Source organism: Lepus europaeus, chromosome 9, assembly GCF_033115175.1.
Source record: "Lepus europaeus isolate LE1 chromosome 9, mLepTim1.pri, whole genome shotgun sequence".
NCBI lineage: Eukaryota > Metazoa > Chordata > Mammalia > Lagomorpha > Leporidae > Lepus > Lepus europaeus.
The window spans coordinates 83,604,987-83,622,142 of NC_084835.1; the positions used below are offsets into that span (position 1 = coordinate 83,604,987).

Sequence of the window (17,156 nt, forward strand, 5' to 3'; positions counted from 1 at the left end):
GAATGTCAATGTCTTATAGGAGATGTATATTTAAATCTGTACTTGTCAGCTAGGAACTAGTGAGCCTGCCAAAGGATATTTACATTAGGGGTAGGCATTTTGCCTGGAGGTTAAGACAACAGTTAAGAGGCCCACATTCCACATCAGAACACCTCTATTTGATCACCATCCCTGTTCCTGATTCCAACTTCCTGTTAATACTAACCCGGGAGGCAGCAGGGAGAGCTGGAGTAGTTGGGTTCCTGCCATCTACTTAGGAGACCTGGACTGAGTTCCAGGCTCCTGGCTTTGCCCTCCCTCCAAACCCCACGACTAGTCCATGTGGGCATATTTGGGAAGTGAACTGGTAGATAGGAGTTTGCTCTCTCTCTCACTCGCTCACTCTATCTCTGCCTCTCAGATAAATACATAAAAATGTTTAAAGAATATTGATATTAATTTACTTTGTTTTTGATTTCCCATAATCCAAGTTGGAGTCAGAGTTCCTCCTGCATATTTCCAAAGCATTCCACATACACTGGGCCTTCTTCACTTATTCTAGAATTCTGTTGATGTCTCTGTCTCACTCTAGATGGATTTCTGGAGGGCAGGACATTTTATTTACTACAGCAGTCAGAGAACTTACTAGAGTGCCTGGATCACTGGTGCTTCATAAATCATCATCGTTTATCTAATTAAGTATCAAAAATGTATGAGTTTTAGATATTAATGACCTGTTAAATATTCAACATTTTCATTTAGGCCAGTTATTTAGTTTTCATGTACCCCATCACTTTAAAAGCAAAGCTCAATTTACAAGACTAAATAGGGAGAACTGAATCTTAAAAGATTCACTATTAAATGCAAGTAAACAAACGCTCTGAGGCTAATTTTCTCTTTCTGTTCATGTAACTCAAAAGTAGCTACAACCAAATTTACTTTCCTACAGCATCTCTATATTCAAGTAACTCTATAGAAAATATTCAAGCTCATTTGATTCCTTAGGATGTGATATGATTTTTATTGATATCTTAAAAAGTTAATTTCGCCTCTAGATGTGGACAAGCCAAATGTGTATTTTCAAAAAGTGTCACGTGTAAGAATGAGAAATGACACTGCAAGCTCCATCAGGGTCCTTCTGAAACGGCCCTATTTCATCTGGCCAGGAGGGGGCAGCAGGCTCCCGGGAAATGTCTCCAGAATCCTGTGCCACTGGTAGTGCCATCAAACTCGGTGACTGTGAAAGGCAGGGTAAACAAAACATCTATTTGCTCTATTGGCTCTGTTCGATCTATTTGCTCTATTCCCAAAGCAAAGCACGTAGGGTGTGGTTTCAAGCATTCACAACCAGAGCTAATGTCACCGCTGTTGCTAATGATTAGCTGCTGTTAATTCACAGCAGGGGTAACTGAAGACGAAACAGCAAGATTCCTTTTAATCCAGAGAGAAAAACAGAAAGAGGTAAAAAGATCAAGGGGACTTTGAGAAATGAGAAACTGAAAAATGCTTGTGTAATATGGAATAGTTCTTATTCCCACATTTAATAACCTTTCAGTCTAATAAAATGACTAATATATGGTAATTTTCTACTGCTTATAACATTAACCCTTAATATATCTGAACTACTGATAGATACTATTACCAGAAATTCAATCAAATCACCACAAACCTAGTAAATTTTTAGGTTGACTAATTTACTCATTCTTTGTATAAGTAAATTCTCCCATAAAAATCAAAGAATTTATCCCATGACATGTTTTGGCATTTAACATCTTCAAATAATTTCTTATGCCTGTAGGATGTTATTAGTATGTGGTCCTTTTATAGACTAATAAAATTATGTAAAAATTTGGAGCAAGTAGATGAAAGGATAAACAATTACTTATTTTGTTTGGTGTGGTTGGCTTCAGTTATTAGCAGAATGCACTGATTTGTGTATTTTCCTAATTTTATTTTATTCTGCCATGTTGTTGTGCTTACCTACACAAACTGCTACTTACTAGCATTTTTTACTTTAAAGCTTTAAGAGATCCCTTCATGCCCTCTGATTTAAAAGGTTTTTATTTGAATCCCTGCTTTCCATGCAGCTCCCTAGAAGGCTAGAAACTGATCACTATCTAAACACAAAACTCACTAGACTTGTCTAACTGCAAGTAATTTACTTGAGATATAGTCAAGATTATATAAGAAAATAGTCTTGGAGTTTAGAAATGTGTCAAGGTGGTTGGCGCTGTGGCAAAGAACATTAAGCCTCTGCCTGTAGTGCTAACACTGCTCCACTTCCAATCCAGCTCCCTGCTAGTGTACCTGGAAAAGCAGTAGAAGATGGCCCAACTGGGAGACCCAGAAGAAGCTCCTGGTTCCTGACTCCTGGCTTTGGCCTGGCTTAGCCCAAGCCACTCCAACCATCTGGGGAGTAAACCAGTGGGTGGAAAGGAAGGAGATCTCTTTCTCTCTCTTGCTTTCTCGCTCTCGCTCTCGCTCTCACTCTCGCTCTCTGTCTTTCAAATAAATAAATAAATCTAAAAAAGAAAAAAAAAATGTGTCAAGCACAAGTCGGGTTGTGACCTTATAAATCCAATGACATTTGAAGACTGCAGTCTCTGTTGGAACTCGCTGAGGGCTCATAGCAGAAGTGTTATCACTTAGCCACTCCGGTTTACTACACATAGCCTGCTTATTTGGTGAGTGCTGAACCAGCTGTTAGATCTTTCTCAAGTATATGAAATTGTATGATAACTCAATTGTATGAAAGCAGTCTAGGCATGTGTTAAACACGTGTCAAAGTAATGATGACTATGAGAATGGTATTGGTCTGGTTTGTTAAGAAATTGAACAAAGGAAATTTACCGAAGAACTAAAAGTAACAAAAACTATCTTAAAACAGGTGCTTTTTTTTTTTCAATTTGAAAAGCAGAAAGAGATCAAGAAAGAGACAAAGAGGGCTCCCATCATCTGTTTCACTCCCCCAAATGCTTACAATGGCCTCTACTGGGCCAGGCCAAAGCCAGGAACTAGGAGCATGATCCAGGTTTCCCCTATGGGTGTCAAGGACCCAATTGCTTGAGCTATCCTAACTAGCTTTTTTTTTTTAAGATTTTTATTTATTTGAAAAGCAGAGTTACAGAGTAGGCAGAAGCAGAAAGAGAAGTCTTCTGTCCACTGGTTCACTCCCCAAATGGCTGCAACGGCTGGAGCTGCACTGATCCGAAGCCAGCAGCCAGGAGCTTCTTCCAGGTCTCCCACACCAATATGGGATGCTGGCACTGCAGGCGGCTGCTTTACCGGCTAAGCCACAGCTCCAACCCCTCCTATCTAGCATTTTAACGACTAGGCCAAAAGCCTGCCCCTATTTTTAATTTTACAAAGAAATTGATAGTGGGCTCAAAGTGCTCAGCAAGATCCTGGGAATCTACCAACCAATCTACTTGTCCACTCCTCTCCTGAAATACTACTCCCAAATGTGCTCATTGGATGCCCATTGCCACTTCCGGTAATGGAAGTCGTCAACTTATAATCCCTGTATACATTATCATAAATTTCAAACTAGTAGTTTGAAAATAAGGGAAGTACCACCCAAAAAAGCATTCAATGGGCTCTTTTTAATATAACCAAAAGCAGCAGCCACTTATAAGAAGAGTATCATTATAATCCCCATCATAAAAACACGGAATAAAATAATAAGTTTTTAAAAACCAAGACAAATCCAGAAAAGGCAAGCAAGTCAGATTACGACTCTTGAAAATTTTAAAAAACAAAAAAAGTTGGCATTCAGGAGGGAAGGAGGTAATATTAGGTAGCATGATGTTATTCAAGTACCACCATGTTGCCTAACAAGATGAAAAGACATGGATTTCTCATAAGACATTTTCAAATAGAAATCCAATGAGCATTCAATGAATTCTATAAAAACTTCCATTAAAATTTAAATCTTCTGGTAATAACTGCTACAAAAAAAAATTTAGGGAATTAATACAAGTTCAAGGCAACCAAATGAGATTTTTTTTTCATTATTATTATTTGCAAGTTAGAGAAACAGAGACAAAAAGACTGAGACAAAGAGTGATCTTCCATTTACTGGCTCACTCCCCAAATGCCCACAAGAGCCAGGGCTGGGCCAGGCCAAAGCCAAGGTTAAGAACTCCAACCATGTCTCCCACATGAATGGCAGAAACCCAAGTACTCCAGCCATCCCCTAACTCCTAAGGTGTGCATCAGCAGGAAACTGAATCAGAAACGGAGCCAGAATTTCAATGCAGGCATTCCAATGTGTGATGTGAGAATCCCAAGCAGTGTCATAATCATTGTACCACACGCTTGTCCCCTAAATTGGATTTTTAAATATATTTGCCTTACTTCAAAATAATAATTATAATATAATGAGGTGATTGTATTTTAACATTCAAGCCCTACCACTTTATAAAACAAGGTTTCTCTCTAGATTTTCATATTTTCTAAATCATTTAGAAAATGTTTCACTTTGGAGCCAGTGTTGAGGGGCAATGGGTAGCTGCCTGCAATGTGGGCATCCCATATAGGAGATCTGGCTACTCTGCTTCCAATCCAGCTCCCTGCTAATGTGCCTAGGAAAACAGTGTGAGATGATCCCTGCCACCATGTGGAAGACCCAGATAAAGTTCCTGGCTCCTGGCTTCATTCTGGCCCAGGTCTGAATATTGCAGCCATGTTCCCCCAACAGAAACTTTATATATATAAAGTTCATATATATGATTTTATTTAATTGAAAGGCAGAATGACAGAGAGAGAGTGAGAGAGGAAGAGAGAGAATCTGACAGCAGATGGAAGATTCTCTCTCTCCTTCAAATAAATAAAATAAAATAAAACTTTGTAAAGAAAAGAAAATACTTCACTCAGCTTTTTAACCTAAGGTGCTCATTAGTCATATGCTATGCCTTAGAAAAGCATTGCCTTCTTCCCCCTTATTCTCAGCATGTGTCTGTGCTGAATTACCCACAAGGCAGAACAGAATCCTAAGGGAAGGTCTTTCTGAAGTGGCTGAGAGGATTGAGAGCCTGGTCAGATTCCTGTTAAGTGATTTGTCACTGTGGTTATCCTGGGAAAGGCGGATAAAAGTGAAACAGGAGGTGCCTACCTGGAGCTTTGACTGTTCTATGCCTGACAAATGTAGAGAGCATCTCACGCACAGCCTCAAGGGTTTCCTTTGACACTGAGGCACAAGGAACCATTTAGAAAATGAGGCCTTTATTCACTGTCTTGGATACTACAAATAGGCATTGTCTCATTCTGTTAATACATCCATTATCTGACTCTGAAAAATACAATCTAAATTGATGGCACCACGGTGACAGGGGAGTAACTATCCTTGATATTCTGCAGTTGATGATCTGGTATCTTGAAGTCAAGATATGCTGATGGTCCAAGACTGTTTACTCAGGAACTCAGAAATCTTATACAAAGCCTTCAGCCACCAGCCTCAACACATGAGGTTTGCTTCCTGCCCAATAGGAAGTATCTTCCCTTACCTACTTCCCGTCACTACAGCAATAGAGTCTTAGTCCCAGCTTCTCTCTCCATTTCCTCCTCGCCCCTGCTCCCGCGTGCAATCCCACATGACATACCAGGGAACTATGAGTAACAAACTCTTCTTTCAAAGGCAGCTGTCTCGTGTTTTAATCTTTCCACTCCTGATTGAAAAAAAAAAAAAAAAAAACCCTCGGTTCATATTAAAGGAGCCCAAGAATATTGTTTAAAATCATTCTACCTGCATACTTCCATGAATACTTCAAATACTGTCACTAGTTTTAGCACTAATACTCACTCTGTGTTAAACGTATGTATTTATGTATGTATGTGATTTACTTTTTGATGGGTCCAAATATCCAAACAATGCTAGACCATATCAGAGCGACAACAACAGAAACCTCTGCCCTCACAGTTTATCCCACAGGAATCACAGTTGCGGGATAAGTGAGCACATCCTCCACTGTGCTTCCGCACATACTCATGTCCCATAATATCTGCCGAAGGAGGGAATGGTCCATTCTCCTTATGCATCAGAAGCTCTTTCTCTGGCCTTTATCCTGTTCTGCCTTCCCAAATATAACTCATGGCATCTACTCTTCCCCGAGTGACTGTGTCTTTCAGGAGAGGCTGGGCCCCTCCTCTGCCCTGGAATAGGAATCTAATTGGCCTGCGCCCATTTGGAGGCTTTACCCCTGCTTTGCAGCAATAGGAATGGGCACTTGAAGCAGTTGTCACTAAGGAGACCTGAGGGAGAAGTCCTGGGAGAAGAGGGTTTCCTTAGTCCTAAAAAGAGGCAGAAGAAGAGTGTTCCCTTTTCTGCTTCTGCACATCCTCTGGATCCGGAATGAGAGCCGCTTAGGATGATAAGGGAAGCCAGGCAGGAGAACAAATCAACACACTTAAAGATGGCAGAGCAAACAGAAGGCAGGAACCCAGATCCTTGACCACATTCCCAAGGCACTGAATTAAGCAGCCCTAGGGAAAGTTTGATCGGCATACATCAAGCCCTGTAGGATTTCTTTAAAAGGCTTCAATAATAAAAGTGTTTAGTAAGGTTTCTATTACAGCAACTTAAAGCATTTTAACATACACTTTCTCTTTTTCAACAATTCTACTCCTAAACAGTAAGCTTCTCAACGTAACAAGGATAATCACCCGAATTTCCTCCTATGTTCAAGCCACTCCCCACATTGAAAGGTAGCATCTATTTCCCCTCTCTGTGAATCCAGTACTTCTGTCAGTGGAATACAGCAGAGAGATACAACACCAATTCCAGACCTGGGCTGTAAGAGAAGCAGCATCTTTTCTTCCGCCATCACTCTCCTGGAAACCACTCAGCACGTAAGGAAGCCTGTGAAGTCTACACTCCTGAACCATGAGAGACTACATGGGGAGAATCCTCAAGGAGGAGCACCAGGTAGCCCCAGGCCAGAAAGCAGCACCAAGACTCCTGCAATGTGAGTAACGCCATCTTGGACCTTCCAGCCCCAGTTAAGCCACCATAGCTGCTGAAATCTCATCAAAAACAGGGCCTAGCCATCTCTGTTAAACTCTGCCTGAATGCCAGGCCACAGAATTGTGAGCAATAAAATGTTATTTTTAGTCACTAAATACTGGAGTGGTTATTATAAAGCAACAGATAAGTGAAACATCAGGTAGCATCATTTGTTTTCTTTGTGGTCATTTCACAAGGATTATGAATTATTTAGTGAGAGGTAGACCTTGGTGTAGCAGTTCAAGACATTGTGTTTCATATTCGAGAACCGGGGTTCCACACCCATCTCCAACTCCTGGCTCCAGCCTCCTGCCAATGCAGACCCTAGGAGGCAGCAGGTGATGGTTCAAGTAATCAAATTCCTAGCCCCCAATGTGGGAGATCTGGACTGAGTTTCCAGTTTCTGGCTTCAGCCTAATCCCAGCCACTGTGGGTATTTGGGGAGAGAACCAGCAGATAGGAGCATGCTTTCTAATTTAAAAAAATTATTTGAGGAATTATCTAGTGAGTCACTAAAAACTTTGAATGTTTATGAATTTCTGTTGTTTGGGTTTTTCTGGTCTTCTCTTCTTGTAAATGAACATCTTTCTCTCCAGGTATGTGTGGGGGGTCTGTTTTGTTTTGTTTTGAAAGAGTTACTCATTTATTTGAAAGACAGACTGACAGAGAGATTTCCATTCACTGGTTCACTCCTCAAATAGCCTCAGAAGCCAGGAGCCAGTAACTGTATCCAAGTCTCTCACAGCAGAGACCCAACTGATTGGGCCATCCTCCACCGCTTTCTCAGACACATTAGCAGGGAGCTGGATCAGAAGTGGAGCAGCCAGGACACTGATAGGGAATGCCAGAGTTGCAAGCACAGGCCCTAAATATGCACATTTTAATTACTGTAGCTCACAAAGGAGAATGTATTTCTACATATGTATTACCTTATTATCCTATGTGCTAACATTTTTAAAATAAGATGAGAAAATATTTGTGACAAGAATTGATATCCCTGGCCGGCGCCACGGCTCACTAGGCTAATCCTCCGCCTGCAGCGCCGGCACCCTGGGTTCTAGTCCCTGTTGGGGCACGGGATTCTGTCCCAGTTGCTCCTCTTCCAGACCAGCTTTCTGCTGTGGCCCAGGAGTGCAGTGGAGGATGGCCAAGGTCCTTGGGCCCTGCACCCACATGGGAGACCAGGAGAAAGCACCTGGCTGCTGGCTTCAGAACGGCACAGCGCGCCGGCCTCAACGTGGCCAGCCATAGCAGCCACTTGCGGGGTGAACCAATGGAAAAAGGAAGACCTTTCTCTCTGTCTCTCTCTCTCTCACTGTCTAACTCTGCCTGTCAAAAAAAAAGAAAAAAGAATTGATATCCTTAAGAAGTGAAAAAGAATCAGAAGTGAGAAAAAAAATACTACAACCTTAATTTCTTTTTTCTTTTTTTAAAGATTTATTCATTTTGAAAGTCAGAGTTAACAGAGAGAGAGAGAGGTCGTCCATCCCCTGGTTCACTATCCAGATGGCCACAAGGAGTCAGCAGCCACCTGGGAGTCTCCCACGTGGATGGCAGGGGCGCAGGTACTTGGGCCAGGTTCCACTAGCAGAGAGCTGGATGGAAGCGGAGAAGCCAGGACTCCAAACAGCAGCCACAGACGACGCTGGCATGACAAGCAGCAGCTTAACCCACCACACCGCAATGCTGGCCCTTAAAATCTTAAATTCTAAAAAGTGAAAAGCCATTTTTCTGAAGAACCATAAATAATCAACATGAGGGGTAAATATCTTCATCTCAAACTAAGATAAACACGAGGCATCACTGTTCACCTACCAAATAGTCAAAGAAAAATTTTAAATAATGACAATGCCAGTTAGGTTCTAGTGAAAAATGGGAAAATCCTGTGTTAGCTACACGGAGTCTGGCACTCCCGAGTCTCTGAACTACAGGGATTTGAGGGTCTCTGGTCCCAGCGGCCAGTCTGGGCAGTGTCTTCGGCGACAACAGTGCCACCACCGCCAGTTGTAGGGCTCAAATGATAAACATCGGTAAGAACAATGTAATTGCTACGTTTTGTTAACTCATTCACCCTTGCGTTTACTTTTGTCAGAAATCCTGGAAAATAACCAGAATTACAGAAATATCTTAATATTTTCTGGAAAACGGAGTCGGACGAGTCAGGAACAACGCGGCGCCCAAAATGGTGGGAGTCAGTGTTAGACGGCCAGGCTGGGAAGTGGCCCATACACTGAGCCGAGCAGCGCAAGCAGGGGGCGCCTCTCACCATGGCCACCGCCGCTCCGCGCACAGCCGCTCGGGCTTCGAAGCCCGGGGCGGCGACCACCAGCGGCTCTAAGGCCCTGGGATGAGTAAAACCGAAGCGCTGATTGGCTGCCTGTGAGCAATGGGCGGGGCGAGCGGGGGGGCGTGCGAGCGGAAGGCCCCGGACGCGCACTTCCGGTCTTTGTGGCTCAGCGTTCGGGGTCGGCGGCTTGCGCCGAGACCGCTCCCGGGCTTCGCGGTGAGGGACGCGGGCCCTGAGACGGAGGGAGGACGGGGTGGCCGGGGGACGGAAGAACCCCGCTGTTCAGGTTGCTCGTCCCCGGGTCGCGGCCCCTGGCCCGGCGGCGCCTCGGGACGTGTTGGGGCCGCAGAGGCCGGCACTGACCCCCTGCTTTCCCAGCGGAAAGCGCAGTTTGCCCTCACCCCCGCGTCTTTGCACACTCTGTGGTTTAAGCGGGGGCATAAAAATAGAAGGGCTGGCCACAGACGGGCAGCCTAGGTATTCTGATTAATCCCTGAAGTTACCCGTAGTCTTCGGATTCAGTGTTACCGAGCTGTCCTAACTCAATGTCTCCCATCCCCAAATCAGAATGTAAAAAGTATAATGTCCATGACCAGTCTTTGTTTTTAAAATAGTTAGCTCCCGGTACAGTTTAAGCTTTCTGGAAATGTGGTAGATCTTTTTACTTCTTTGGTGTCTATGAAAAAATTTTCAGATACTTCGTAATTCCTCTATAGGCTCATTAAGGAGCAAAACCGTTTTAACGTAACACGCAGTTCGGACAGAGCCTATTGTAAGTGCCTCATTGTTGAAGAAATTCAATGAATACCAAATGTGATCAAGTGGCAATATTCCCTAATATGTTTATTTAAATCAATTCATGTGATTTTATAGTTTTATTACTACCTTTAGTGAAAGGACTACCTGCTATAGATAGAAGGTAGCTAAAACTACATTTTAAGTCAGCATTATTAAATTTACCTAGATATTGTTATTTTGGAGGTCTGAGCCTGTATTTTAATGTTACATACTTTTTAAGGCCAGGCAAGAAGTGATGCCCCCACCTCTTTGATGTACTGAAAAGTACAGTTTCCTCACTATCTGATTCATTTTAATACTTAATTCTTTGGCTTCTGAAGTCATTTCTTCTTAGTAGTAGGAACTCTACATAATGGGAGACACTGAAGGACATCAGTGGGTTTTTGGCTTTATCGTTTGGTGGTGGTTTTAGTTATATAATCTCAAACTTGCTCCCTTCAGTATGTTTCTGAAGTGACTGACCTTTATTATCACAAATTTTTAGATTTTTCTTTTCCCCCTGCCATAAGTTAACAATGCTTTTATATCCTCAGGAAAGAAGAAATTACTCAAACTCTGAAGCATAGAACCCAGTTTTACAGAGTTGTCTGCTGAGTTGTTCCAGTCCAGATGGCTGTGGAATCCAGAGCAGTTTCAACCCAGATACCTCAGGATCCTCAGGAACAAGGACTAATATTAGTGAAAGTAGAAGATGGCCTCTCTTGGAGTCAGAAATTTAAACCAAATGGGAGTATTCAGTCTTGCCAAGAGTTGTTTCGCCAACAATTCAGAAAATTTTGCTACCACGAGTCCCCTGGGCCCCGGGAGGCTCTGGCCAGACTCCAGGAGCTCTGCCGTCAATGGCTGATGCCAGAGGTGCACTCCAAGGAGCAGATCCTAGAACTACTGGTGCTGGAGCAGTTCCTGAGCATCCTGCCCGAAGAGCTACAGATCTGGGTTGAGCAACATAATCCAAAAAGCAGCGAGGAAGCCGTGACCCTTTTGGAAGATCTGGAGAGGGAGTTTGATGATCCAGGACAGCAGGTAGGAACAGAGAAATGACGGGTTGTGGGGAAAGGAGTTCAAACCTGGACCATATGGTGGAATAGTAGGATAAAATCTTGTATGTCTCCACCAAACCTAACCATACAGGGCCATGCCTGTCTCCTTTATCCCTGGAGATGCCCTCATTGACCTATTTGAGAAGTTTACTAAGCACTTTCCTTAGGGGTTTTCTCACAGACCTAATTGTATTTTACTAATTTCAGGTCTCAGCTAGTGCACAGGGACCAACAGTGCCATGGAAGGATTTGACATGCCTTGGAGCATCCCAGGAACCAACAAACATTCAACTGCAGCCTTTAAAGAAACAGCTGAAATCCTGGAAACCTTGCCTTTCCCCCAAGAGTGGTGAGGAACAGAAACTCATCTGGGAACTCCCATCAGTTAGGTCTCTGGTTTTGAGGATGCAGAATTACTTGCATTTTACAAACTTGACACATGTGAACATCACCTTTGTTGTTTCTAAACCAGAGGTGCCCACTTTAGCATCTTTGTATTCAGCATTTCTCATGAAGGGCACTTAGCCCTCCTTGTGTCATTTTACCTGTCATCCATTTACTTATTCTGTCATTTTATAACTATAGCATATTAATACATCCCTGGTACTATTGTAGGCACCTGGTCTCTGTCTTTGAGGAGCTTTCAAATCTTGGTGGGTGGTGGACAGGCCAAAAACAATGCATTATGCTGTAGTAAATTTTTGAATGAAAGTAAACATCGGATACTATGGCAGCACATATAACAGCACCTAACTGAATCTTAAAGGTTGATGGAATACTTCCTAGAGGAAGAAACTTAGAAGCTAAGAGTCAAAACTGTGAGTGGGAGAAAGCCAGGTAAATAAGTTAGAGTATCAGCCACCTAGGCAAAGGCCACAAAGTCTTCAAGGTGAGAGAATGCAACCCACTCTGGAAACTGTAGGTAGTTCAGTTTGGCTTGTGCAGAGAATTGACAGGAAAGGGATGATACAAAATGAATTAGAGTAGAAAATGGGACCTAAGCTGTATGTCATGCTAATGGGTTTGTACAGTGGGGTACAGTTGAAGAGCTTTGGACAAGGGAGTGACATGATTGGGTTTGTGGTTTAGAACTTAGCTACAGAGTAGCAAATAGATTTGGGGAAGTCAGGTGTAGAGCACTTTTAGAGACTGTTGGGATCTAGGTGGACAAAGTGAATACATGTTATAGGAGGGGGTAGATCAAAGCTGACCCTGCTCAGTGTTTAAATTGCACTGTAGACTCTGGTAACCATTAAAGATAGGGTGTGAGGTGGTGTGCGAGGGAGAGCTGAGGATTATACTCAAGTTTCAGTCTTGAGCAACCTGCTTATTAATGGCTGTTCCTGTAAATGGTAAAACATAGGGAAGAAAAACACATGCACATCTGATGGGCCATTTTGGTGCTTGTGAAATACTCACAAGTAAAATGCCCAGTTAGCAATTGAAAATGAGAGTCTAGAGCTTGACAGAATTGAGGATCTGGGGAGACATTAGCTCACAATATAAGTAGTAATTGAAGCCTTGTGGTGCAGAGTTTGCAGAATGAGAATACGTGAAAGCCCAGAACAGAATTTGGAGAAGCACTAATGTTGAGTGACTAACCCTAGGACCTAAGGAACAACCACAGAAATTAGGCTAACAGGACTGGAAGAACCTGGCTCCCAAAGGTAGGTGTGGCTTCCATGTTAAGGAAAGGCCAACTAAGATCTAGAAAGTACCTACTGCATTATGCAGCTGTGAAGTTGATGACCCTGATGAGAAGTTGAAGTGGTGGTGGGGTTTAGGGATTAGGCAGAAGCCATGTTGTAAAATGGAGGTGAACACAGACAGCCCCTTCAAGAAATTTTACTGTGAATGGAATGAGCAAGGTTGCTTGAAGGAGATGAGTAGGCAGAGGGCTTGATTTAAAAGGTAAGAAAGACTTAAGCTTTTTGAAATGCTGATGAACAAAGTCAGTCCAGAAAGAGGTTGAAAAAGAATGGGAAAGAATTAGTGGTTAATTAACCAACTGAAGTCTCAAGCAACAAAGGGGAAAGCCCAAAGTGTAGATCTAGGCTTTAGCATTAGAAAAGAGGGAAGACTGTTTTGACCAGTTGAAGAAAAGATACATGTGGACAGTGACATTTTGCAGGTAGAGGCGTCTATGTTCTCTAATCTATATATAGAGTACCCAGAGTAACTGAAGAAATATAAAGTCTCTTTTTTTGCTGTTTATCATTTCAGACTGTGAGAACGAGGCAGCAAGAGAAGAGGACGTTTCAAGAGAAAAACCACATGGACTTCCTCTGGAACCTTCATTTGAAGGAATTAGTGAGCATGAAAGCCGCTTAGAGTGGCAGCATGAAAGTGCTTTAGGAGAAAAGTTAAGAAGACCCCCTTCCCAAGGAAGCAGTTTTAGTCAAATGTTCTTCACACACAAATCTCCAGGGAAGAGAGACTATCATGATGACCCTCAAAGATGTGTGATTCTAAGTACAAACTCCATGACATGTCAGAAAGTTCCTATAGAAGAGAGACCTCACAGATGTGATGTATGTGGGCACAGCTTCAAGCAGCATTCCTCTCTAACACAACATCAGAGAATCCATACTGGAGAAAAACCTTATAAATGTAACCAGTGTGGGAAGGCCTTTAGTTTGAGGTCATATCTCATTATTCACCAGAGAATTCATAGTGGTGAGAAAGCATATGAATGTAGTGAGTGTGGGAAAGCCTTCAATCAGAGCTCAGCCCTCATTAGACATCGGAAAATTCATACTGGTGAGAAAGCTTGTAAGTGTAATGAGTGTGGCAAAGCATTCAGTCAAAGTTCATATCTCATTATACATCAAAGAATTCACACTGGTGAGAAACCCTATGAGTGTAACGAGTGTGGGAAAACATTTAGCCAGAGCTCAAAGCTTATTAGACATCAGCGCATTCATACAGGTGAGAGACCCTATGAATGTAATGAGTGTGGAAAAGCTTTCAGGCAGAGCTCAGAGCTGATTACCCATCAGAGAATACATAGTGGAGAGAAGCCCTATGAATGTAATGAATGTGGAAAAGCCTTCAGTTTGAGCTCAAACCTCATCAGACATCAGAGAATTCATAGTGGAGAGGAACCCTATCAATGTAATGAATGCGGCAAAACCTTCAAAAGGAGCTCAGCCCTGGTTCAGCATCAGAGAATCCATTCTGGGGATGAAGCTTATATATGTAATGAATGTGGAAAGGCTTTCAGGCACAGATCAGTCCTGCTGCGCCATCAGAGAGTCCACACTGTAAAGTAACTAGCAAATACAGTGAATATTGTAAATACTTCATTCAGATTTTTATCATTGTTAGTCAAAAGGGTTTACTTTGGAGTAAGATTATAAAGGCTGAAAAGTACTAGGTCTGGAGTCAGCCTAACAGCTTTGTGCGGCGCTTCCCAATGCTAGTATCATTTGTCCCTTGAAAGCTTTTCCTGCGACTAATCAGAAAGCCGGAGAATAATTCCTTCCAGCTTTGTTCTTACCAGTGGGAATACTCAGGAAATACAAAAAGTGGGAATGTAACATTGAAACCTCATGTTCTGTGAGAATGTCATAAAAAGTGTATAGCAACCCAGGCAGTGTCACTGCAGCTGACTGCCAGTGTTTCAGGTTTGAGGGCTGGTATAGATGGCACCAAGGGCTTTTTGTCTGAAGATTTTAAAAAATTTTACCAGCCCAATTAAGAATAGTATGAAGACAGCAAGAAAGTTTGTGAAATGGTTTCACCAATGGCTTATGTCCAGGGCAGGTCAGAAATAAGATAGGCATGAGAAGAAAGGATATAAATTTATCCAAGTTATTTATTTAGTACCTGCTTTGTGTGGAACAAGGGATGCAGTGGAAAACAGGACATAATTTCTATAGTTAATAGGCAAAGCATAGGTCAGGTAGTGACACTGTGGTCTGGTCACAGCTGTGTGACTATAAGCAGTCCCCCAACTCATCCTCAGAAAAGGAAATGGGGAAATTACCTGAAATATGAATAGGAGCCAGAGAGCTATGCCAAGGAACAATGATCCCAGTAAAGAAAGCAACAAACAGCAGGAAGAAAGTATAGAATGTTTCTATTCAGTGTCTTTTGAAGTGGCCTCATGGTTATAAGAGCACAGGTGTAGCCAGCCTTAATTAGTGCCTACAGCAAAATAAGAACCCATGGAGAAATCTATTCATAGACAAATCCTACAGCGCTTAGACCACAAGACATTGGAGGGCTTTGTCTTGATCCATGTGACCAAAGGGAAAGGGCTAATATGTGGTTTCATTCTCCAGCACATAAGCTAAGCTAGAGCTTGCATGCGTGTAGTGGTGGGAGGGAGCCCAGCCTAGACTTGAAGTCTAGTCTGATAGATTGTTCTCTGTCTCCCAGAAATGACAGTACAGAGCTACTATCAAATTCCTCTGAGTCCCCAAGGATCTGAGTCAGAAGCTCCCATAGCATTTATTTTCAGGGGCTGTATCCTTACTGTTCCTGATACACTCCTTTGGGTTCAGGTGCTCAAGAAAGTACTTGTCAGTTGCTGGGTCTGTGACTTCTGTCCAGGCACCTTGCACATGTTTAGTTTTGCCTTTGTTAGCTGTATTTCACAATATCATTTGCAAACTTTATTAAAGACAATGCCAAAGGGAAATGATAGAATAACAGTCATGGTCATCAAGACTTCCCCTCTTCTGAGGGACCCAGGAAGAACAGTAGGCTGGTATGTGGTACACAATGGAGTTTTACAAGTTACCCAGAAAGATGTCATTCAGAAGACCTAATAGGTTAGAGGAATAACACACCTTACCAAAAAAAAATATTTGTAAAAATCTAGAATCTTTTGCATAGAAAAGGAATTTCCATGAGGGTAAAAAGTAGCAAAGAAAAGTAATGCTCATATTGGGGCATGCATAGGTAGGCATGTGCTAACCTTTGCAAAGCAGGAGGGCTAAATGCCCAAGTTTGGGAGGAGACTGAAAAGAGGGTGAAGTCATTTGGGAAAGATGGTACATGTGACAGTACATGGTAAGAGCTTATTTTCTTTCTTGTCCACAAAGAATGATCCAAACTGAAAAAGGTAGGATGTTAGGAATTGATACATTGCACAAGAGAAATATCCATACAGAGAGCACTTACATATCAGTGAGAAATGTAATAGGTACTGGATTGGGCCTTGTTGTATGTATTCCTTCTCAGTCAAGCCCATATTTTGCAAATAAGGACATGAAGGCTAAAGATCATATAGCTAATAAGTGACAGTGAGGTCAGGCTTTGAAACCAGGCAATAGGAATCCAGAACCTTCCTGTAGAGCCATTTCTCTACACTGTCTCCCTGTGAGAAATCCCAATAGAAAAGCTAGTATTTAGCAAGTCATAAAAGGTTAAGTACCAATAGACAGTAAGGTAGCTAAACCTCATGTTAAAGCAAGACTTGAGTGAGCTGGTACTTCTTTTCTGTATAAAACCAATAAAGATTCAGGGAAATAGGAACTCAGTGCTGCTGGTGATTATGGGAGTCAGTATGATCTCTGGCAGTCAATACCAGAAGCCTTAAGCATTGCCATTTGACTTTGAAATCTACCTAGAAATGTATACTTCAGAAACCATCATGAATGTACAGTCTTAAAAGCTGTTAAAACTGATGTTAATTAATATCAAATGAAGTAGTCATGGTATATTGCTAAATACATTAAAACACTGTATAATATCACATGTAAATTATATACTTATACATTAAAAATACTGGAATTTATTATCTCAAGGCGCTATATTGGTTATCTTGGTGTGAAGTTACAGACAATTTCTTGTGCTTTTCAGTATTTACCAAATTTTTCTGCTATATTTATAAAATACTCAGAGGAAAAAGTGAGTGAAAGTCCAGGATAGCTGAGAAAATACTAGGCAAAGCACCTGTTTACTACACCATCCCTGTGCCTCCCAGGTCTCAAGTCATTAGCTAACTTCTTCCCACAGTCCCTTTCCCACCCCTCACTCATCTTTGTTATATTCCCTGTTCTTGAGTGAATAATTTTAAAGAAAAACTTTAAAACTCAAATTT

At 42.1% G+C, this 17,156-nt stretch overlaps 1 protein-coding gene across 1 annotated transcript; it reads left to right on the forward strand.

Annotated features, from left to right (window-relative positions):
• Positions 1 to 9,428: 9,428 nt before the first annotated feature.
• Positions 9,429 to 16,842, forward strand: ZNF397 (zinc finger protein 397). Its single transcript, XM_062201538.1, has 4 exons — positions 9,429 to 9,482; positions 10,598 to 11,087; positions 11,312 to 11,453; positions 13,328 to 16,842. The coding sequence occupies exons 2-4, from the start codon at positions 10,674 to 10,676 to the stop codon at positions 14,374 to 14,376; spliced, it is 1,605 nt and encodes a 534-aa protein (XP_062057522.1). The 5' UTR covers positions 9,429 to 9,482; positions 10,598 to 10,673; the 3' UTR covers positions 14,377 to 16,842.
• The last annotated feature ends 314 nt before the right edge of the window (positions 16,843 to 17,156 follow it).

What these genes read in the sequence shown, in the direction of transcription:
- ZNF397 (XM_062201538.1), top strand. Translation starts at nt 10,674, where the DNA reads ATGGCTGTGGAATCCAGAGCAGTTTCAACCCAGATACCTCAGGATCCT. An exon ending in TTGATGATCCAGGACAGCAG is followed by an intron (nt 11,088 to 11,311) that starts GTAGGAACAGAG and finishes TACTAATTTCAG; the next exon opens with GTCTCAGCTAGTGCACAGGG. An exon ending in TTGCCTTTCCCCCAAGAGTG is followed by an intron (nt 11,454 to 13,327) that starts GTGAGGAACAGA and finishes TTATCATTTCAG; the next exon opens with ACTGTGAGAACGAGGCAGCA.